The 23,177-nt window shown below is 44.2% G+C and overlaps 1 protein-coding gene and 1 long non-coding RNA gene across 2 annotated transcripts in view; one reads left to right on the top strand and one right to left on the bottom strand.

Annotated features, from left to right (window-relative positions):
- Positions 1-8,711, bottom strand: part of SLC30A5 (solute carrier family 30 member 5) — a 30,580-nt gene extending 21,869 nt beyond the window's left edge. The window contains exons 1-2 of the mRNA XM_070412107.1: positions 8,410-8,711; positions 2,121-2,243 (exon numbers count right to left, since the gene is read on the bottom strand). Of these exons, the coding sequence (XP_070268208.1) occupies positions 2,121-2,243; positions 8,410-8,501 (215 nt within the window). The 5' untranslated portion in view covers positions 8,502-8,711. The remainder of the gene's footprint in view (positions 1-2,120; positions 2,244-8,409) is intronic.
- Positions 1-23,177, top strand: part of LOC139008637 (uncharacterized) — a 91,308-nt gene that overhangs the window by 24,831 nt on the left and 43,300 nt on the right. The window contains exon 2 of the long non-coding RNA XR_011471172.1: positions 1,544-1,674. This is a non-coding gene — a long non-coding RNA (uncharacterized lncRNA). The remainder of the gene's footprint in view (positions 1-1,543; positions 1,675-23,177) is intronic.

Genomic DNA, 23,177 nt, shown 5'->3' with positions numbered 1-23,177 from the left:
AAAGAAATTATACTAAAGAACAATACTGTGTGTGTGTGTGTTTAATTTCAGAGAGAGGGAGAGAGAAAAACATCAATGATTAGAGAGAATCACCAGTAGCTGCTTCCTACAGGCCCGCTACTGGTGATTAAGCCTGAAACCCAGGCATGTGCCCTGACCCAGAATTGACTCCTGGTTCATGCTCAACCAGTGAGCCACAGTGGCCAGACAATACTAATTTCAATAAGGCAGCCACTGCAACATTTTGGGACTCTTTTTTTGCAGTTGCCTTCTGAACCAGTTCAAAAGCCAAAAAAGAAAAGGATATTATTTCATACTTGAAATACCAAAGAAAATAATCCCAATTTTATCCAAAATTTAGTAATAACAAATCTTAATAGAAATGAATAAAGTACTAATTATATGTCCTTACCTTTCACTTTCCAAAATCCTATATAATAAAAGGCCAATATGCAAATTGACCAAACGGCAGAACTACTGGTTGCTATGACGCACACTGACCACCAGAGGGCATATGCTCAATGCAGGAGCTGCCCCCTGGTGCTCAGTGTGCTCCCACAGGGGGAGCACTGCTCAGCCAGAAGCTGGGCTCATGGCCTCTCCCGCCTCCACGGCAGCGCTAAGGATGTCTGACTGCCGGCTTAGGCCCGCTCCCCAGGGAACGGGCCAGCGGGCCTAAGCCAGCAGTTGGACATCTTCCGAGGGCTCCCGGACTGTAAGAGGGTGCAGGCCGTGCTGAGAGACCCCCCCCAAGTGCACGAATTTCATGCACCGGGCCTCTAGTAGTTATATAAAAATGCATACAAATATTGCTTAAAATTTCCTAGTCTAGTATCACTTTCCATAATTATTACTAAAATTATACTCCCAGGAGTTTTTAACATATTTTTATTAACACAGAGGGTGATCACTATCAATCTCAAGGTCCAGAGAATCTTTATTTAGAGAGGATTTCTTATTATATGCAGAATGTTAAATTTATACTATACTAGAGGCCCAGTGCACAAAATTTGTGCACTCGGGGACAGTCCCTCAGCCCGGCCTGTGCCCTCTCGCAGTATGGAGCCCTCGGGGGATGTCCGATTGATGGCTTAGGCCCACTCCAGGACATCCTTAGTGCTGCCGCGAAAGTGGGAGAGTCTCCTGCCACTGCCGCTGCACTCACCAGCCGTGAGCCCAGCTCAGGGCTTCTGACCACCAGGGGGTAGCTCCTGCATTGAGCGTCTGCCCTCTGGTGGTCAGTGCGCATCATAGCGACTGGTCATTCCGCCATTTTGTCAATTTGCATATTAGCTTTTTATTATATAGGATAAGGATCCTGTACTGTGAAGGAAACATGTAGTGAACATAGCCCAGCATAGTTTATCTTAGAAAATAAGGAACATCTGTGCCAAGACAAGTCTCAGGTAACATTCTATGCCTGCTGGAAGATTGGACTATACTGGTGGTATGGCCTGGGAATCCCTAGGGCCCCTGAGACCCTTTTAAGGCGTCTATCTCTACATAAACTAATACATTATTTGCTTGCCTCTTATTCCCTCAGGGGTGTACAGGGAGCTTTCAGAAGCTAGCTGACATTAAGATACTGCAACAGATTGTGGCTGAAACAGAATGAGAATCTAGCTGTCTTCAATTAAGCAGAAATTTTCCAAACCCTCCTTAACACAAATGAAGGTAAAAGTCTATGTTTTTGGCAAGCTATTAGAGTATAACAATCCCTTTTGTAAAAAAAATTTTCACCTAGGGATATGCTTATTGATTTTAGAGAGAGGGGAAAAGGGAGAGGGAGGGAGGGAGGGAGGGAAGGAAGGAGGGAGAGAGAGAAAGAGAGAAACATCAATGTGCTCCGACTGGGGATCGAACCTGAAAACCAGGTATGTGCCCAAACTGGAAATTGAACTGGAAACCTTTTGGTATACAGGACAACGCTTTAACCAATGAAGCCACACTGGCCAGGGCTTTTTATTTATTTATTGTTTTAATCAATCTCCTTGTACTGCTAACCTTAGATAGTCTATTTCAAAATATTCCACATAAAATTTCCTAAATATACTCAGTTAAAACAGGATTTTCAAAGAAATAAAAAAACATTAAGGAAAAAAAGAACCATACACACTCACCCAAGCTTTAATATAAAAATGAACTGAACAATGTGAACTGCTTTTAGGAGATCATATGATTCAAAAAGTCCCACTGCCTTCAAGAATTTAGTGAAACATAGTAACACAATATATTTCGTGAATCTGAAAAATAAAAGCAGAAACAAGTTTCAGTATCATGAAATCACAAGGATTCTGTAATCTTTGGTTTTTCTTATTATATAAGTAGTAGGGATCATTATAAAAAGCATAAACATACATAAACCAAAAATGAAACAAAAACCCAAAGAAGGGAAGCTAAAGTCCACAGAGTTAGCTAGGGTCAAGTATGCTCTTTTTGATATGTCACACAGAAAATCAAAGTTCATCCAAAAGATTTTGAAAGTTCCCATCCTCTAAACTGTTTCCAGTTACACAATCACACTGGTCCACATGAACAATAAAATCATCTTAAATATGAAATAAAATGCATATTAAAATCTAAGATTAATTTAGTAATATTAACCCATTTAAGCTAGAGAAAAAATCAGAGATGTAAGTAAATTAACTATACTAATGCCATTTTATTTATTTATTTTAAAATATATTTTATTGATTTTTTATAGAGAGGAAGGGAGAGGGATAGAGAATTAGAAACATCGATGAGAGAGAAACATCGATCAGCTGCCTCCTGCACAGCCCCCACTGGGGATGTGCCCGCAACCCAGGCACATTGCCCTTGACCGGAATCAAACCTGGGACCCTTCAGTCCACAGGCCGACGCTCTATCCACTGAGCCAAACCAGTTAGGGCTATACTAATGCTATTTAAATACTCTTGTCATGGTGGCAATTCATAATTAGCCAATAAAAATAATAGTTGAGCCGAAACCGGTTTGGCTCAGTGGATAGAGCGTCGGCCTGCGGACTGAAGGGTCCCAGGTTCGATTCCGGTCAAGGGCATGTACCTGGGTTGCGGGCACATCTCCAGTGGGAGATGTGCAGGAGGCAGCTGGTCGGTGTTTCTCTCTCATCGATGTTTCTAACTCTCTATCTCTCTCCCTTCCTCTCTGTAAAAAAATCAATAAAATATAAAAAAAAAAAAAAAAAAAATAATAGTTGAGCTAGAAATCCTTTGTTTATTCAGCTCCTAACACAGGGACTTGCATAACATATGTTCAATAAACATTTATCAAATGAAAAAGTGCTAACTCTACAATTACACTTATGTGATACAGTAATATTTAGTACAGTAATATATATAGTGAAGTAATACAGTACATAAGAGGCATTCAAGCTTCTGGCAATTTAAATTACCAGCAACTCAGCTATAAATTCAAAATAAAAGAACGAAATTAAGTAGAAGAAAGGTCAAAACCTCCTAAAGCTCTTAACTAGGTGTAAAAATAAGGTAACATGATAGAAACATGGACATAAAGAACAACTGTTGACAAGATAGAGAAAAAAAAAACAGAGCCCAGCCGGTGTGGCTCAGTGGTTGAGCATCGACCCCTGAACTAGGAGGTCACGTTTTCATTCCCGTCAGGGCACATGCCTGGGTTGTTGGCTCAATCCCCTACCATACAGGAGGCAGGTGGTGGATGTTTCTCTATCATCATTGATTTTTCTATCTCTCTCTTCCTCTCCTTTCTTCTCTCGGAAATCAATGAAAAAAATATTTAAAAAGAAAAAAGTTTCCTTGCATTATAGTGTCTCTATTACTGGTTTTTAAGAGCTTGTTTATGACTAAAGATGTTAAGCATTTCTCATACATTGCAAATGAAATACCTTGTTTTTTTGTTATTATTTTATTCTGGTGTTTCACATTTTGGTTGTATCAAACTTATATATTAAATATAATCATGTTCTGTTTAAAAGAAAAAAAAAACACAAAGACCAGGAAAAACAGTTACATTAAAAACCACAGCAGTCTGGGAAATATTGATGTCAGCCAAGAGCCTTGTACATTCCTCATGGGGCTATTTAGCCATTCTTCAAATATTCCTTGCATACTTTACTATATGCTAGATGCCATATGTGGCCAACGAGACCCAAGAGAAACCTGACAGGGTGGCTTCAGGTACAACCTACCCTCTTCCTGATAAAAGGGCAAGATATAGCTACGAATCCTTTTACCTTTTTTTTCTGCCTTCCAGGGAGGGCTTCTGTCTAAAACTGATCTAAAAAAATGTTACACATTTTACAAGCCTGAATATGAAAGCCACACTTAAGCAGGCAGAGAGCAAAGACAAAGAATCTGGTTCCATGGTTTCTTTAAAAAAAAAAAAAAAAAAATCCTCACCAAAGGATATGTTTTTATTGATGAGAGAGAGAGAGAGGGAAAGAGAGAGAGAGAGAGAGAGAGAGAGAGAGAGAAGAAACATCAATCTGTTGCCTCCTGTAAGTGTCTGACCTTGGAACCCTTTTGGTGCCCAAGACACCAGAACCAACTGAGCTACCTGGCCAGGCAACCAATGGTTTCTTAGACGTAAGGTTATGTCTCTATTTGTTTAGAAAGCTCTTACTTTGGTTACTTACATCTAAACACATTTCTAGGTACTATCCAAGACACTAAATACATAAAGAGACCCTGTCTTCCAGGAGTTAAGATCTTAGGTAGGCAGAAAAACAAGTATTTATGTGACCCAAGAAATAATAGAATTTAAAGGGCTAGATGTGGAAGCAACTACGTAATTGTTAACAAGGAAAGCAAAGATCATCTTCAGAGTTTGAGATGTACAAATGTGCATACAAGGGCAAAGGAGGAATCCTGAAGCAAGAAAAAGGGAAGGGTATTTCAAAGTACAGAGAACAACATATGCAAAACGCTGGCACTACGAAGGAGCCATCGAAGAAATGATTGTATTTAAGCCCAGTTCACCAAATTATGCTCAAAATGACCTGAAGTCACTAAGGAAATTATATTTAATATATTAGTTTTAAGAAGACGGGAGCAATATGAAATTATTTCTAAATAATTTTTGTTTAATGTATTAACAAGACGTAAAAATATTGGCACTTTCAGCCAGGCTGGCATGGCTCAGTGTTTAAGCATCGACCTATGAACCAGGTCACAGTTCGATTCCCCATCAGGGTACATGCTCAGGTTGCAGGCTCGGTCCCGAGTGTGGGGCGTGCAGGTGGCAGCCAATCAATGATTCTCTCTTATCATTGATGTTTCTATCTCCCTCTCCCTCTTTGAAATCAATAAGAATTATTTTTTAAAAAATGAAAATAAAAATTTGGCACTTTCATGGCAAGATTTAGTCATATGGAACATTAAATACTTCTTGATAATATGTTACTATTATGATCTTTCTGATACTAATTTTCTTTATTCCATTTTTTATTTCCTTTTTAATAAAAAACAAAACAAAACAAAAAACACACCAGAGATTACAAAAGCACACCTGAGTAGCTAGCTGGTTGTTATAAAAGTTTTAAAGTCATTCCCAATTTCCTTCTCATAGGTGACCAACTGGGTTCGTACATCCTTCCAAATCTTTTACTTTGCATCTCCATGAATTGATACACGTCTTTTAGATACATTCATATATCCAGAAATGTACATTTTTTGATATTGCAATATGACTTTAAAAGTAAATATTGAAGATCCTTTTGTTGCCGTATTAAATTAGAAAATTTATTTTCGTATAAAATGAATGTGCTGTATTGGCTCTGGGTCCCTGTCTCTCCATCAGAGGACAGTGGTCCCACCCAGCCCCAGCTTTCCCTAGTGGGGGGGAAAAAAAAAGGGGGGGGGGGTAAAAAAAAGAAAAAAGAAAGAAAATTTATTTTCCAATTTTAAAAGTTGGATAGTTTGATTTTTAAAGTCTCAATTAATGAAGTCTTGTTGGGCTAAAGATGACACACTACCTAAGTAGACATTCCTAGTTTATATTGCAGAGGGAAATAATGAACAGCTTCGTTTACTAAAAGGAAAGATGTGGGGAAAGAGGAAAGGGAGGCTCTTGAACAAGGGCAGTGACCCTTGAGACACTGACTCTCTGGGCAACTGAGGGGGTGCCAGTCCACCTCCCCAAATTAAAAATCATTATTTGCCTTTAACTGTCTCATCAAAGGTATCACTGGTCTTTTCTGTGAAGGATTAGAAAAATCTCTGGTTCTGTAAACCTGGAATTACTGAAATTTGGGTTTTGGGTTCAAACCTGTTTCTTAGGCTTTGACCACTGCAACAGCTCACAATTCTTCAGTTTAAAAAACAAACAAAGCCCTAGCTGGTTTGGCTCAATGGATAGAGCATCAACCTGTGGACTGAAGAGTCCCAGGTTCTATTCAAGTCAAGGGCACATGCCCAGGTTGTGGGCTTGATCCCTAGCAGGGTACATGCAGAAGGCAGCCGGTCAATGATTCTCTGTCTCATCAATGTTTCTCTCTCTCCCTCTCCCTTCTTCTCTGAAATCAATAAAAAAATATCTATACTAATAAAAGGGTAATATGCTAATTAGGGTGGACATCTTACGGACGACCATCTGGACAAAGCTGCAGCGGCTGCCTGAAGCTCAGGCAAGCCGTGGATGGTGGCTGCTGCTGCCCAGGGCCAGCCGAGGCTCAGGCAGCCTAGTGGCCACCAGTGGCAGCAGCAGCAGGGTGATGGGGGCAGTGCCTTCCGTGATCGGCCAGGTCGCCTCCAGCTGAGGGAGGCCAGACTGTGGCTTAGGCTAGGGACTGAGGCAGAGGCGGTTAGGGGCAATCAGGTCAGCAGGGGGGCAAGGTAGGGACGATCAGGCTGGCAGGGGGGCAAGGTAGGGGTGATCAGGCCAGCAGGCAGGCAGAGGCAGTTAGGGGCGATCAGGCAGGTGAGCAGTTAGGAGCCAGCGGTCCTGGATTGCAAGAGGGATGTCTGTCTGCAGACATCAATAGGAGGGCAACTCTGCTAAGTAAATAATGCAAATGAAGCAAAGGACTGTTTCCAACATCAACCTAAGACAATAAGCTCTTGAGTAAATAACAACTTTAAACTGTTATTTAAAAGTAACTTCAAGTTTACAGAAAAGTTGCAAGAATAGTACACCTTTACCTAGCTAGATTCCCTAATTGTTAATGTATTGTCCTATTTGCCTTATCTCTCTCCCTAAATACACAGACTTAATTTTTTTAAGTATTTATTTAAGTTACATACATCATGCTCCTTTACACCTAAATACCTGTATTTCCTCAGCATATAGACATTCTCTTATAAAATCAGCAGTTACCAGCTTCAGGAAACTTAAACATTAATATGATAATTTAATCTATCGTCCATAGTCCAATTTTGTCAATTGACCTAATACTGTCCTTTTTAGCATTTTTCCTGTCCAGTACCAAATCCAGACCGGAATTGCCTATTGCATTTAGTTGTCATGTCAGAGTAAACATCTGATATCTGTTATTTATAAAAGGAGTTGCTCAAAACAGATGAAAAAAATTAAACTTGTGCTACAAAAATGCAGTTGATTTAAGTTGTTCCAGCATTTTGTGTTCTTTCCTATTCACAGAAAATAGTTGTTAGTAATACTATTTCTATGATTTCAAAGAATTTATCAACCCAACTTTTAAGTCTCAAAGAAAGTATCCAAGAACGAGAAAACCTTAACCTCATTGAAAACGAAGTGTCATCTTTGACACTCAGGACTCGGGACGGGCCACGGGCACACCCCAGAGTGGTCACTGTCCGTCCCTGGGGGTCACTGGGAGTACTGGAGGGGGGGCGGGGGGGGGAAGAGGGGAAGTTCACTTCTTACTCTGAATTGTCTGCACTGTGGGTTTTTGGACAATGAGCACACATATCTTACTTAACAATAAAATAAACCACGAAAGGAAAAGAAAACCAGGCGACGGGCTGGATTCTTGACGTGTGGTGTTAACCTGAACTTCCGAAGTTCACCTGTTTGTACTTTGGTTTCTTCGCCTGAAGACACGATGGTGACACCTTCCCCTACATTACACAGGAAGATGTCAGGAAGGTTAAGCCGTCACTAAACTACTATTTTAGGGAGAAACAGCATCAGAAACGCCTCCCTGAACGGACCGGCAGTTCTCCCGAGAGCCGTCCTGACTCCAGACCATTCATTCCGCGGCGGGGACCGAGGAGCCAATGGGCGCCGGCCGGCCGCGGCCCGGGAGCGGGAGCCGGGGCTGGGCACGTGCCGAGCCCAGGAGGCGCTCCGGGCTGTCAGGGGTCGGGAGGCGCGCCGGTCCCCGCGCGCCCGGGGAGCCAGGGCAGCGGCGGGGAAGGTGTGTCCCGGCGGCCAGGCTGTCGTCCGGGTCCGCGAGTGAGCGCCCGCGAGCGCAGGCACGTGGGCAGTCCCTGGAGCGGGCCGGTCCCTTACCGAGCGCTGGGCGCGTCCACCGGCCCGAGGCGGCCGCCGCCGCCGCCGCCGCCGGGGCCGGCTAGCACGTCCCCGCCGTATTTCTCCTCCATCCCGGGCTCAGGAGCCGCCGCCGCTGCCCCCGCCGCGCGGTCTCCTCATGTCTCGCCGCTGCCGCGGAACAGCGGGCGCAGCGCGTCACTCCCCCATGGCAGCGGCCTCGTCGGTTCCCGCAGGCCGGGCCGCCGCCGCCCCGGAGCCGCCTCACCAGCGCGATCGCGTCGGGACTAGGCCGCGGGCAGTTCCGGGGGCGCCGGGTTCCCGGGAGGTGCACCGGCACGGACGTTGCCGGGCCACGTCATCGGGCCCAGCAGCCTCCACTCCCGGGGGAGTGCCCGGCCCGCGCATGCGTATAGAAGCCTCGCTGCCCCGCCCTCCCTTAGGCTCCGCCCACTGGGGGCTGAGGACTGGGGTCCCGCTCCGCCTCTCCGTCGCCCCGGCCCGCGCGCTAACCTGGCCCTGCAGCGCCACCTAGGGGCCGTCGGGGATACAGCGGAGCCTTGTCGCGCAGAGGGAGGACCAGGCCGTATTTTTCTGTTGCTAAAATACTAGGAACATGGTTTTCTCTGTCGTGGTTCGAATCCCAGTCTTGCCACTTAGTAATTGTGTCACTTGGGCTTTTTGTACCTCGATTTTCTTATCTGTAAAATAGATGTAGTAATACATGTATCATAGGTTTGTTGGGAAGATTATATGTGTTAATATGTGAAGACTGTCTAGAGCAGTGAATCGAATATAGTAATCAATACATTATTATTGCTCAGGGAAATTTGAGGGGAAAAGGGGGTTTGGAGCGGTGTACATTATGGTTAGTTCACAATCCTCTACTTATTTTGAATACACATAACCAGTTTAGTAACATACAAAAGAATGAGAATCACAGCCTCTACCTGCTGGAACTTCATGATCTATTCTGCAACATTTAGCCATTTGAGAGCAAGGCCTGGGTGGCAACATTTCATGTTATTGGCTTTTCGTGTTGAAGGTTTCCCCAATAATGTGTGATATGGGTGTAACCAGGAAAGACTCACCGATAGGCAGCACCTGACCTGGAACTGGCAAAACGTGGATATGGCACTGTGGGAAGCCGAAGGCTGTGTAGAACACAAAGGAAGGACTGACGCTTAAAACTAACGATGCATATTTTCCCAGTTGAGGCAAATGAGGGAGCAAATGTACAATACTCCTCAGCTGTAGTGAGGTTTTAAATTCAGAATATTTCATAGCATTGTCTGTTTATTGAATTTGTACAACAATGTCCATATCTTTTACCAGCACCAGGTGATACTTGTTGGCCCAGAGTGGGATAGATCAAGTAAAGCCCACCAAAGAGTAGCATTCTTTTTTATTTTTATCCAAAATGTGTTTTTTTGGGACAGTTCCCCACTCTCCTTGATTCCGGTGTTTTTAGTGCTGCTTCCTTCTGAAGGAGTGTCCTATGGAAGTCTTGCTTTTCCTCCTGTCGGCCTAGAGAGGACCGTAGAGCATGCAACACACAGAACTACCGTTTGTGCGGCTAAGGTTGGTAGCGATTTGATGCCATCCTTGGCGTTTCACATTCGTGAGGTAGGAATTGGGGCTCTGCACCAGGCCCCTCTTCTTCCCTTCTGGAGAGGAATGAAGGAGATTCTTAGCGAGAGGCATGTCGTCAGGGGGAACTCGTCTCACCAGAAAGGGAGTGACATTCTTGCTTCAGTGTCTCACAAAGTGACTTTTTTTGTAGCAATTTTTGGGTAGCAAATTTCTTTGTAGAATTCTTATTTTCTAATTGGAATGACAGTAGCATCAACTATCATGCTTTTCTAGAGTTAGTGCCATTCCTAGAGAGAACTAGGTAAAATGACATGTATAAGTTGAAGTTAAATTTCATCCCAAGTGGAGCTTGAGTTCACTTAATATTTCTGATTTGGTTAGAATTATGACACTATTTTTTTATGCCAATATAAGTACATTTCCTACAACTGAGGGATGTGTGTGTGTGTGTGTGTGTGTGTGTGTGGTGGAAGGAAAAGTGTCTTGGTTTCCTTATTCCTACTCACTTATCAACCCATTCCAGCTTAGCTTCTGCATTCCTCACTCCTCTGAAGCAACTCTCTCATGGAGATTTTTCAGCAGTATGCTATCTCACCTCTCTATAGCTTTCAACATAGTTAATCTCTCCCTCCTTCTTGGAACCTTCTCTTTCCTTGGTTTCTAGAACCCCACATGTGCTTGTCTCAAAGGAAGCTCAAGTTCTTTATGTCCAAAAGTATATGCATGATCTTTCCCCTAAATCTGGCACCGTTTATTTATTCAAGCAAACCAGAAATGTAGGCAGCATCCTTAACACCTCCCCTTCCTTATGCCATATATCCAGCCCATCAGCAAGTCATCTCAATTTTTTTTTTTACCTTATCAGTATTTCTTAAATCAATCCAAAATTTCTCATCTCCATCACCACCATAAAGTCTAGGTTACTGCCATCTTTTGTTTAGACCACTACAGTAACCTTACTAGTTTTCCCAAGTTTACCAGAAAGGGAGTGACAGTCTTGCTTCACTGTGTCACCAAGTGACTTTTTTGTAGCAATTTTTAGGTAGCAATCTGTGTTTCACATGTGCTACAGTAATAGCGATATTTTCCAAATGCAAATCTTATAATGCACCACACTCCACCCTCCAGCCTTCCAGTGGCTTTCCATTACATTTAAGACAAACTCGAATCATTAACATGGCCAACAATATCCCATATGGGCTTCATCTCACATCAAGCTGCCTTCTGATCTCTGGGTTCCAGTCACTCTTTCCCCCATCCAGTTGTTCTGCTTATCTTCTAATAAAATAATTTGTTTAGACTATTTTTCATGCCCAGAATACACTACCTCCGTCTTCACTTGTTAAAATCCTATTCAGCCCTGGCTGGTTTGGCTCAGTGGATAGAGGATTCCTGATTCCATTCTGGTCAGGACACGTGCCGAGGTTGCAGGCTCGATCCCCAGTAGGGGGTGTGCAGGAGGCAGCCAATCAATGATTCTCTCTCATCATTGGTGTTTCTATCTCTCTCTCCCTCTCCCTTCCTCTCTGAAATCAATAAAAAAATATTTAAAAAAAACACCCTATTCACTCTTTTTGTTACAGGTTGAGTTCTCCAAGAAGCAGACTCTGAGATGAAGGTTAGTATGAAGGATGATTATTAAGGAGTGCTTCTGAGATCAACAGCTGTGAAGGGGAGGGGAAGGAAACAACTGGGCAGTGGGAAGGGTTGAGAAGTGGTGGGTCCAACTAAAGCCTCCGTGGACCTCATGGAGATCTCTGGATTACAATGGTCCTGGAGAAATATCTTACATGTTTCCCAATAAAGTGCTTGATAGCTCCAGGATCCAGTCCAGGATGATGTGTTGCATTTAATCGTCATGTCTTGTTGGTTTTCTCCTATTGGGAGCAGTCCTGGTCTCTCTCTTTCTCACGATCTTGACATATCTGTAGAGGACAGGACACTTACTTTGCAGAATGTTTATCAGTTTGGATTTGTCTGATGTTTCCTCCTGATTGACTTTAGGATATGCTTTTATGGTAGGAATACCACAGAAATGATTCTATGTTTCTCTCAGAACCTTCTCCTCCATCCCAGCTGTTATTATTGTAAAATCTAGTTTTGAGCCCAGCTGGGTGTGGTTCAGTGGTTGAGCATCAACCTATGAACCAGGAGTTTACGGTTCGATTCCCAGTCAGGGCACATGCCTAGGTTGCAGGATCGATCCCCAGGGTGGGACTTGCAGGAAGCAGCCGATCAATAATTCTCATCATTGATGTTTCTATCTCTTTCTCTCCCTCTCTGAAATCAATTAAGATATATTAACATAATAAAAATCTAGTTTTGACTTATTTGCATACAGTGAAAAGTATGGAGATGAAACATTTTCTCTTAGTTTAACTTTCAGGCAGCTGGAGGAGCAAGAAAAGGAGCTTTTTAGAGAGGCTACTATGTACCAGGAATTCTCTTGTTTCATTTAATTTTTAGAAAATCCTTTCAAGGTTGCCATTATTTTCTGTTACAGAGTTTAACCCCCAAAAGGGTTATATCATAAATATAATATAATATAATATAATATAATATAATATAATCCTATATAATGTAGAGCTAATATGCTAATTAGACCAGACAGCTGAATGACCTTGGAATGACCAGTGGGTGGGGGGCGGGGCCAGCGCTAAGGAGCAGTGAGCCCAGGTGGGGGTGGCGAGCACAGCAGTGGTGGCGGTAGCCTCTCCCGCCTCTGCGGCAGGTGGGCGGTAAGCTGCGAGGGGTCCTGGACTTCGAGAGCCCGGACTGCAAGAGGGATGCCTGAGTGCCAGCAGGCAGACATCCCCCGAGGGATCTTGGACTGCGAGAGGGCACAGACCAGGCTGAGGGACCCCCTCCCCCACTGCATGAATTTTGTGCACTGGGCCTCTAGTATAATATAACTAGTAGACAAGATCACCCTTGAGATGGGCAAAGTGCACTTCAGAGTCAGCTGTTTTGCAATGTTCTTCCTGATGGCATAAATAACAACTGATTCCAATGATGTAAGAGAACCAGATTGGGGGCGGGTGCTGTTTCTTAAGCCATGTCCAGGAGTCTGGATCAGAGAGTGTGGTGGACATTGTCATGAGTGGCAACTTAGCGCCGGCTTCCTTCCTTCCAATGAATATTTATTGAGTGCTTACCACGTGTTAGGTCCAACTTTAGGTACTTGTTGGGTTTCCCAGAAGCAAATTCTGAGAGAAGGATTTGTGTGAAAGTGATTAGTAAATGTTTCAGGAAAAACTGGTAGGAGAATGGGAAGATGGGACAGGAAAGGCAAGAAGGGTATGGCAAGGTGTCCTAGTCCATCTGGGCTGCTGTAAAAGAATACCATAAACTGGTCACTTATAAACAACACATATTTATTTCTCACAGTTCTGGAGGCTGGGAGTCTAGGATCAAGGTGCCGGCAGAGTTGGTGTCTGGGGAAGACCTACTTCCTGGCTCTTAGATGGCAGCTTTTCGCTGTGTCTTCACATGGCAGAAGGGGCAAGCTAGCCCTCTGGGGTCTTTTAAAAATATATATTTTATTGATTTTTTACAGAGAGGAAGGGAGAGGGATAGAAAGTTAGAAACATCAATGAGAGAGAAACATCACTCAGCTGCCTCCTGCACACCCTCTACTGGGGATGTGCCCGAAACCAAGGTACATGCCCTTGACTGGAATTGAACCTGGGACCTTCAGTCCGAAGGCTGACACTCTATCCACTCAGCCAAACCAGTTAGGGCTTTTTTTTTTTTTTTTTTTAATAAGGGCACTAATCCCAGTCATGAGGGCTCTGTCTGCATGATCTGATAATGTTCCTAAGGCCCATCACCCATCACTTAATACCATCACTTTGGAGGGTAAAATCTTAACATATGAATCTTGTGGGGAAGGGCACAAACATTCAGACCATAGCACTAGGGAATTTGGATATTTGGGGAACAATTTTCTAACAAAAAGAAGAAGGTGCTGGCTGAAGGAGAGCTCCTGGCATGTGTAAAAGTGGGAAAGGGACCCAAGGAGAGATGGGCAAAGGCCCTACTGACAGTGCATACTACAAGGCTTCATATATTTTAGTCATTTCCCACATTACGTCTCCTACCTTCTCAAAGTTGAAACCAGAAAGTTCACATGCCCAGAGTTTTTTTGTAGCTAGAGTCCTGACATGTGACCTGGGGTTCACCAATCAGACATATCCAGGGGTGACTTCAGCTAAGGAGACAGCAAGTGGGGACTGGTTTTCCACTGTGAGGGAGGCATGCAGTCCTTTGGGGGTAGCAGTGGCAGAGCTTCTGGTGTCCATTCCTGAGCATCTTTGGTGCCAAGTGGCAGTGGCAGCTGCGTTTTCGGCAGAGTGGCCGCCATTTGTATTTGGGCCTTGCTTCTGACTGTCTAGCTTTAGAGCCTGGCTCTCTTGTCCTCCAAGAGATTCTGTGAATTACCCAATATCCCTTACTACATTTCTGCATGAGCTAGTCAGAGTGGAGAGTGTTGGTAATTAAGAACACTGAATGGTACTGGTGATATGGCACCAAACTTTGAATAACAGCAAGTGGCTCATAGACTTTGTAAATATATTTTATTTCAGAATAAGGAGCAGTAAGTGCAATACTCATTAAAATAATCTAATATGTTGCACGTTAGTGGAGAAAGCTACTTCAAACTCAACTCATCATGTTACAGAACAGAAAGAGTTCACCCCCCCATTGATAGCAGAGCCAAGCACATCGAGACTTGCAGTGGAGAAATGTTGACTATTTTATTATGAATGGTGCAAACCAGGAGGACAGGAAGCTGATTCTCAAAAGTCTGTACTTTCTGATGGTGTGTAGGTTACAGATTATACAGTGGGGCTTTGACTTACGAGTTTAATTCGTTTCGTGACGGAGCTCGTAACTCAAATTACTCGTATGTCAAATCTTAAAGTGAATGAGTGAGACACGTGGGCTGATGTTGTGGCGTTCACTGTGACGTTCGCTGCGCCAACTAGTGGTGGGGTATCTGAAACTGGCTCGTAACCCGAATTTTAGCTCGCAACTCAAAGCAAAAAAATCGGCTGAGAGACGGCTCGTATCTCAAAGAACTCATTAGTCGGGACACTCGTAAGTCAAGGCCCCACTGTATAGGGCAAAATCACAAGACACCTGGCTTGGGATTTGGGGTTGGGCTGAGAACTGATTGATTGGAGGTGAGGTATGGGTAATGAATCATTTCTTCAGGTCTTCAGGACAGTCTGAGGTCTTTTCCGATGACCTTGTGTTAGTCCAGGCAACTGTGGCAGGCTAATTGTGAGTTTGCAAGCAGGGGAAAATCTTTGTCCCTTTACAGTTCTTGACACATCTACCCACAAAATGAATATCATCCTATCTAATAAAAGAGAAACATGGTAATTAGCCGTACCTCCGCTACCCTTCCCATTGGCTAATCAGTGAGATATGCAAATTAACTGCCAACCAAGATGGCGGCCTGCAGCCAGGCAGCTGACGCGAACAGGGAGGCTTGCTTGCTCCAGTGACGGAGGAAGCCAGGTTCCCCGCCTGCCTTGCCGGCCTCTCAGCTACAACTCTAAGCAACTATGTTACAAAATAGAAGCTAAACAAAACCCCAGAAACCTGCTTTAGTCAGCCGGGCTTCAGCCAGCAGGACCGCAACATTGTTTCAAATACAGAAGGTAAAAAAAGGCCAGAAACCTGCTTTCAGCAGCCGAGGCCTCAGAGCTGGAGCCAAGCCTCAGAGCTAAAGCTGGCCCAGAATACAAAAAAAAAGAAAAAAAGGACAGGTTGGAAGCTTTAGTCACCCGCCAGCCTGAAAACGGCCCTCAGCCCCTCACCCAGACTGGCCAGGCACCCCAGTGGGGACCCCCACCCTGAAGGGGGTGTGACCAGATGCAAACAGCCATCATCCCCTCACCCAGGCTGGCCAGGCACCCAAGCGGGACCCCCACCCTGATCCAGGACACCCTTCAGGGCAAACTAGCTGGTCCCCACCCGTACACCAGGCCTCTATCCTATATAGTAAAAGGGTAATATGCCTCCCAGCACCAGGATCAGCGGAGCCGCGAGGCCTCCTGGCACCGGGATCAGTGGAGCAGTGAGGCCTCCTGGCACCGGGATCAGCATGACAGGGGGCAGCGACCAAACCCCCTGATCGCCCTGCGGCTCTGTGTGTGACAGGGGGCAGGGCCACAACCTCCCTATCCGCCCTGCTCTGTTCGTGACAGGGGAAGGCACCCCAACCCCCTGATCAGCCCTGCTCTGTGCCTGATAGGGGGGAGCTCCCCAACTCCCTGCTCACCCTGCGGCTCTGTGTGTGACAGGGTGCGGCACCCCAACCCCCCCCACGGGCCCTGCTCTGTGTGTGACAGGGTGCGGCACCGCCCCCCCCCCCCCCCCAACGGGCCCTGCTCTGTGTGTGACGGGGTAGAGCCATAACCTCCCCATTGGCCCTACCCTGAGTGTGACAGTGGTGGCACCCCAACCCCCTGATCCGCCCTGCTCTGTGTGTGACAGGGGGCGGTGCCCCAACTCTCCTATTGGCCCTACTCTGTGAGTGACAGGGGGGAGCTCCCCAACCTCCTGGTGGGCTCTGCTCTGTGCGTGACAGGGGGCAGTGCCCCAACCCCCTGATTGGCCCTGCTCTGTGTGTGACAGGGTACGGAGCCCCAACCCCCCTGATGGGCCCTGCTCTGTGCGTGACAGGGGGTGGCACCGCATCCTCCCTATCGACCCTGCCTTGAGTGTGACAGGGGGCGGTGCCCCAACCCCCCAATCGGCCCTACCCTGAGCGTGACTAGGGGTGGCATCGCAACCTCCCGATCCGCCCTGCTCTGTGCATGACAGGGGGCGGCGCCCCAACTCCCCAGTCGGCCCTGCTCTGAGACCGACCAGAGGCTGCACCTAGGGATTGGGCCTGCCCTCTGCCACCCGGGAGCAGGCCTAAGCCAGCAGGTCGTTATCTCCCGAGGGGTCCCAGACTGTGAGAGGGCACAGGCCGGGCTGAGGGACCCCCTCTCCCCCTCGAGTGCACAAATTTTTGTGCACCGGGCCTCTAGTCCTATCTAATAAAGAGGGAATATGCTAATTGACCTTCATGCCATTGCAAAGATGCCAGCATCCACAGCCAATAAGGAGGGAATATGCTAATTGACTGCCCCACCCTCAAAGATGTTGGCACCCACAGCCACAAGATGGCGGTGCCCAGTCCCCTCAGCCCTGCCAGGGCGCCTGCCTCTGGAGTCCCCCAGTCCCCTCAGCCCCCCAGCCGCCCAGGGCTGCCTGAGGCTAAGGTAACCAGGGCCGGCCGAGGCTTGCGCTTCCGGCAGTGGCAGCAGCAGAGGTGTGATGGGGCATCGCCTTCCCCTGATTGCTGGGTCGCCTCCCACCCCTGAGGGCTCCCAGACTGTGAGAGGGGGCAGGCCAGGCTGAGGCAGCCCCCCTCCAGTGCATGAATTTTTATGCACCCGGCCTCTAGTTTATTTAATTAGCTGTATGATAAAATTCTTGATAGACTATGATCAAGGGTGTGGGGAAACAGGGATTCTTACATTGTTGGCAGAATTATAAATTCATATTACCCCTTTCAAAGGCAACTTGGCAGCATATATCAAAATGTAGTATGTGTATGATCTAGGAAAGATATAAATATAGGGATATTAATTGTAGTAAAATTGCTAGCAAAAGACTGTAATATGTGCTAATAAGAATAACATTTATTTAGCTTTTATAAGGTCTAAAACACTCTTTTCAGCAACTTTTTGTGTAACAATTCAATCCTCACAACAACTCTATGAGATAGTACTATTATTATTCTTTTTTTATTGTAAGAAAACTGAGGCACAGAAAATTTAAGCAACTTTCCCAATATTAACACAGCTAGTGAGATTATTCCTAATAAATAATGGTATATTCATTCAATGGAATACTATACAATTAAATGAGATAGGTTTACTTGTAGTTAATGAAATACAAGAGGCAGAACAATGTGTTGTTTTATGCTTCTTTTTTATACAAAGAAAATAAGGATTTATTGATTTATGTGTATACAGAGAACATGTCTGAAATGATAAAGACGTATCAGTGAGAGAAAGTCAAAGATGAAGGAGATTTGATTTTCACTATACATGTTTTGTAGTATTTACACTTTTTTTTTGCTATGTGCAGGTATTTTTAAAAACTGTGTGTACTTTGGTTTCTCCCTACATGGTAAGCACTTTGAGAGTAAAGATATGTCTCATCCCTCTTCCCCCACCCTTCCCAAACTGACCATCACAGTACCTTGCATATAGCAGAAGCAACAAACACTTGTTGAATGGATACATAGAAGAAAACCCCACACACAATATACTAAGTTAATACAAAGAAAGACTAATGAAACATGGGCTTACACAGTTTTTTTGCTTAATAAGTAAGATGTTCACATTTTGGCCACGACTGAGATTGGACTACACACAATACTCTGAAATAGAGACCAGCTTTAAACACTTCAACTTGCTATATTTGTCTTTATAAATAGACAATTTGTAGTTGTAATTTTTGTTTTTATTGGCCGGCCGGCGTGGCTCAGTGGTTGAGTGTCGACCTATGAACCAGGAGGTCACGATTCGATTCCCAGTCAGGGCACATGCCTGGTTGTGGTCTCCATCCCTAGTGTGGGGTGTGCAAGAGGCAGCCTATCAATGATTCTCTCTCATGATTGATGTTTCTATCTCTCTCCCCCTCTCTTTTCCTCTCTGAAATCAATAAAAATAGAAAAAATATGTTTTTATTGATTTTAGAGAGAGAGGAAGGGAGAGAGGCAGGGAGAAAGAAACATCAATGTGAGAGAAAAACATCAATTAGTTGCCTCCCACATGCACCCCAACCAGAGATAGAACCTGTAACCCGGGCATGTGCCCTGATTGGGAATCGAACTGGCGACCTTTCAGTGCATGGGAACTTTTGTTCTCCCAGGTAATATAGTACCCAAAAGAGTTACATTGGATTTCCTGAAACTGTACAAGAGGCAGTGGCAAACTATATTGCATCATCTGTTTTAAAGGAAAAGTCAATGATGGCATAAGTAGCCTGAGCCTAAAATAACTACCTATTTTCCTAGGGAAGCTGAGCAAGGTCATCTTGTATAGTCAAAATCTTCCCATAGGATCTCTGTCATTCATTCCAGTCCACTGAACAGACATTTGTTGAGCACCGTGTGTTTGCGTGCCCCTCTGATAAATACTGCCTTTAAAAAAGGAAGACAAGACATTTTTGAAACCACTAGAGGACGATATAATACAACATAATCCACAGTTAATTTGGGCAGAGCCTGTGGCCAAAGCCAGAAAAGGAAAGGTAGAGTGCTGCAACCTGGGATGACTAGGGACAGAGCAGGTGTGTAGCCTTTTTCTTCTGGGGTTCCACAGTCAAGGAAAAATAGTGCACACTATCTTCACAGAGCCCACATCACAGGCTGGTTAGGTATGACCTTTTCTAAAGCCACTATATACTTGGCTTTCTCCCCTTTTCCTGCCTCCAGCAGATCTGCTGAACACCTCCTCCTTTTCAGATAAGCTTACTTTACTCCTTTGGGTGCAGCTGGATTTTGAGAGCACAGTGTCTACTGTGTTCCATTATTGTATTTTTTATTCATTTTTGTTTGTTTTCTCAGAGTTAGAAATTCTAAGTAGTTCATAAGTAATTCTTTTATATTGATTATTTTTTAATGTGCTTTTCTTGCTTGCTGTTCTGTTTCCATCACAATTATGATTTGAGTGGAGACTTTTGAGAATTTCTGTAGTTTTCTTTTCTTTTTTAAAATTTTTTTATTGATTTCAGAGAGGAAGGGAGAGGGAGAGAGAGATAGAAACATCAATAATGAGAGAGAATCATTGATCGGCTGCTTCTAGCACGCCCCTACTGGGGATCGAGCCCGAAACCCCAGGCATATACTCTTGACTGGAATTGAACCTGGAATCCTTCAGTCCACAGGCCAACACTCTATCCATTGAGCTAAACCAGCTAGGGCTCTGTAGTTTTCTTTTACTGTGTCTTTATATTCAAAAGAGAACCAAGACATTTATCTTGATTTTCACAACTTATTAAAATAATTTAGTTGAGTCCTTGATTATTGCAAGTTAAAATTACCTGGTTTTGTATCTCCAGGGCTTACTACATTAAAGCCTTGGCACATGGCAGGCACTCAATGAATGCTGTTGAACCTCACTTAGAAAAAGAGTGGACAGGGAAAATGTCAGAATATGGTTTGCCTGTCCATAGTCCATATGAAAAGTTTTATGCCCAGGGCCTCTTGCTGAGCGGAATGGCACTTGAAAGTTCCTTATTCATAGGTGGCCATATCCTAAATCCTATAACTCATCTAAAGACCACCAACCTAGAGATACAGCAGTTGTTTTCAAAGTGTGATCTCAAAATCAAAAGCATCAGAATCACCTGGGGATTTGTTAGAAATGCAAACTATTGGACCCTATTAGAGCTACACTGAATCAGAAACTCTGGGGTGGCTTGGAGCAATCTGTGTTTTAGTAAACCTGCCCAGGTGATTCCATGTCCAAGTTTGAGAACCACCGGGCTAGAGGCCAAATGAGGTGGCCTAAGGTTACTAGTTAAATCAATCAGGTTTTCTCTCTCAAGAATTTATACTGGCAACAAGGAGAAAGAGACAGGCAATTGGTAATGGAAGCAGATCTGGGTTCCCCAGACCGAGGGCGGCACATAGCTGCCAAGAGGATGGGCGTGAACTAGTAGAAGCTATGAGTAACATAAGCCATGAGGTAGAGAAAAGATAGAGTGAGGTGGTTGGTTGCTAGCAGCTGAGCTGGGAAACAGAGAAAGACAGTTGCTGAGTCACGATAATGATGGAGGGTTGATGAACACAGCTGCTGAGGAGTTAGCACGGTACCCTGGGGTCCCTTGTCCCTGCAGCTGCATTGGTGCCTTCCAGTTCTGGGAATCGCATCCCAGGCTCTGTAGTACCTGCTGTTCAGCTTGACTGTGCCCCATGGTACCTGGCTATATAGTCGAGATTCTGATTTTTCCTAATCTCATATGTAACCTAGAGTAACCTGAAATTGCCTTGACACCAAAAAACAGGCACAGATATTCTGTTACACTTTGCATTACGTTTTTACTTATTTACCGTACAGGAGTTAAATCCCTCTTGTGATGGGTGTGAATGAGGAAGGGTTTCTGTAAGATAAAGTAAGGCAAGCTGAATCATAGAACAACCATAAATTAGGGATATTTTTGCTCTGGGGCTAATTTCTTTTTAAATGAGAGACCCCCCAATGATACAGGGGGTCCTCGGGGGTGAGGCCGAACGGAGTCCTAACGAAGCATGCCCGACTCCAGGGACGGTTCAATGACGCAAATCCAACTTTATTGTGTGAGTGCAGCAGTATATATAACATTCCAGACCAATCAGAAGTTTACAACATCCATAGGGCAACCAATAGTAGGAAAGATCAGGGTACTATGTAGGGGCTCTAGGAGGTCAGCTCAGGCGGGCGATGCCACTTCCTGGTGTGCCGAGGAAGCTTGTATAGGCGGAGCGAGCTCACGCCATTGCATCTGCCGCAGCACTGAGATAAATCTCCTGAGCTCTTCCCACACCCCAAAACTATATTTGTACAGTATTAAGCTTTCCAAATTGTTTATCAGTTGACCAAGCTGGTCAACATAGTAAAATTCTATATAAAATTATACTTCATATGACATAATCTCATAGAACCCCAGTCAAAGCTCTTATCTTTATAATCTTGGCCTTATTTTTACTATAAACATCAGGAAATAAACACTGTAACAGTCCCAAACCAGGGAACTCCTCATAGGCCTCTTTGAATGGATCTTTGGAGAGACCTAGCACCCTTGGTGCCCTAATGAGGAACTAATTCTGGAGCCTCTGTTGTACTGCTTTTGTTTGCTGTTTGTTTTAAATCTCATTGCAAATTTTCTTGAAGCAAGTTTAGGCTCAAGGTATTTATTTATGCCTTTGAAACCAAAACACTTTTATGTTTTTTTGTTTTTTAAAATATATTTTTATTGATTTCAGGGAGAAAGGGAGAGAGAGAGAGAGAGAGAGAGAGAGACATCAATGATGAGAGTTATTGATTGTCTGCCTCCTGCATGCCCCACTCTGGGGATCAAGCCTGCAACCTGGTCATGTGCCCTGACCGGGAATTGAACCTGGGACCCTTCAGTCTGCAGGCCGATGCTCTATCCACTGAGCCAAACTGGCTAGGTCTTTTATGCTTTTTTGAGCAACTCTTTTATCAGCTTTGAAGTTTCTCTTAATCTCATAATGTAACTCTGGTGTGATACAAGCCTATCTATGTTTAAAATGCGTGAATTAAGTGCTCTCTCTTCAGGGAGCATGCCCCAAGCCACCCCGCCTCCCCCTCCCCCCACATATAAAAAAAATATATGAATTAGAAATAGAGTTACTGATTTGTTTTATCCGTAGGGTCTCCCAGCACACAGTTTCATCATACAGTATTAATGAATTTGGCTTGAATAGGGGCTTGAATGCTGAATTTGAATCCACAAAGTTAAAATTTTCCCCTTTCAACAAATAAACTCTGTAATTTGCCTTGTAGCTCTAGATTACAAGGATCACTAGAGCACCACTCCCTGCTTTTATAAGCTCCTTAAGAAATGAAGTATGTAGTAGTAATATACGAAATATAAAATAAACATCTCAGAATCTACATGTCCAATGAATTGCATAGTATGTCTTTGAAAGTTTTCTATTTTGTGATATGGATCACTTACACAAGTGATGGAAGTGCTGAGAACATTTTTGAAACCATAGAACTGATTTTGTTGGAGGATTTACTAGCCAGGTGCTACCCTTTCTTCTGTGGGACAAACAATTCAAAGATGTTTCCATTAGTGCTTATTAATTACTTTAATTATAAAATAAGTTATTTCTGTTTTCTCCAAAGGACAGAAAGATCAAATCTAGAAAGTTGGTATAAGAATTAGGACAGATGGGAAATGTGAGGTACTACATCCTACTCTTCAGTTCAGATCAAGTTAGTACAGAGGCTACATCAGAAAATAATCCAAACAGACAAAACAACCAGAGTCAGTCAGATGTTGGGGGGGCCTGTGCCTTCTTGATAAGAAACAGCAGACCCCAAACAGGAATCACTTGTTCTAAGTCCCACTTAATACCTAATCTAAGTGGAGTTTCAGCCTTTTTT

This window comes from Myotis yumanensis, unplaced genomic scaffold, assembly GCF_028538775.1.
Source record: "Myotis yumanensis isolate MYYU_CA2020_CCGP unplaced genomic scaffold, mMyoYum1.0.hap1 SCAF_4, whole genome shotgun sequence".
Lineage (NCBI taxonomy): Eukaryota > Metazoa > Chordata > Mammalia > Chiroptera > Vespertilionidae > Myotis > Myotis yumanensis.
Note: the sequence above shows the minus strand (reverse complement) of the source record. Positions and strands in the feature narration are given on the sequence as shown.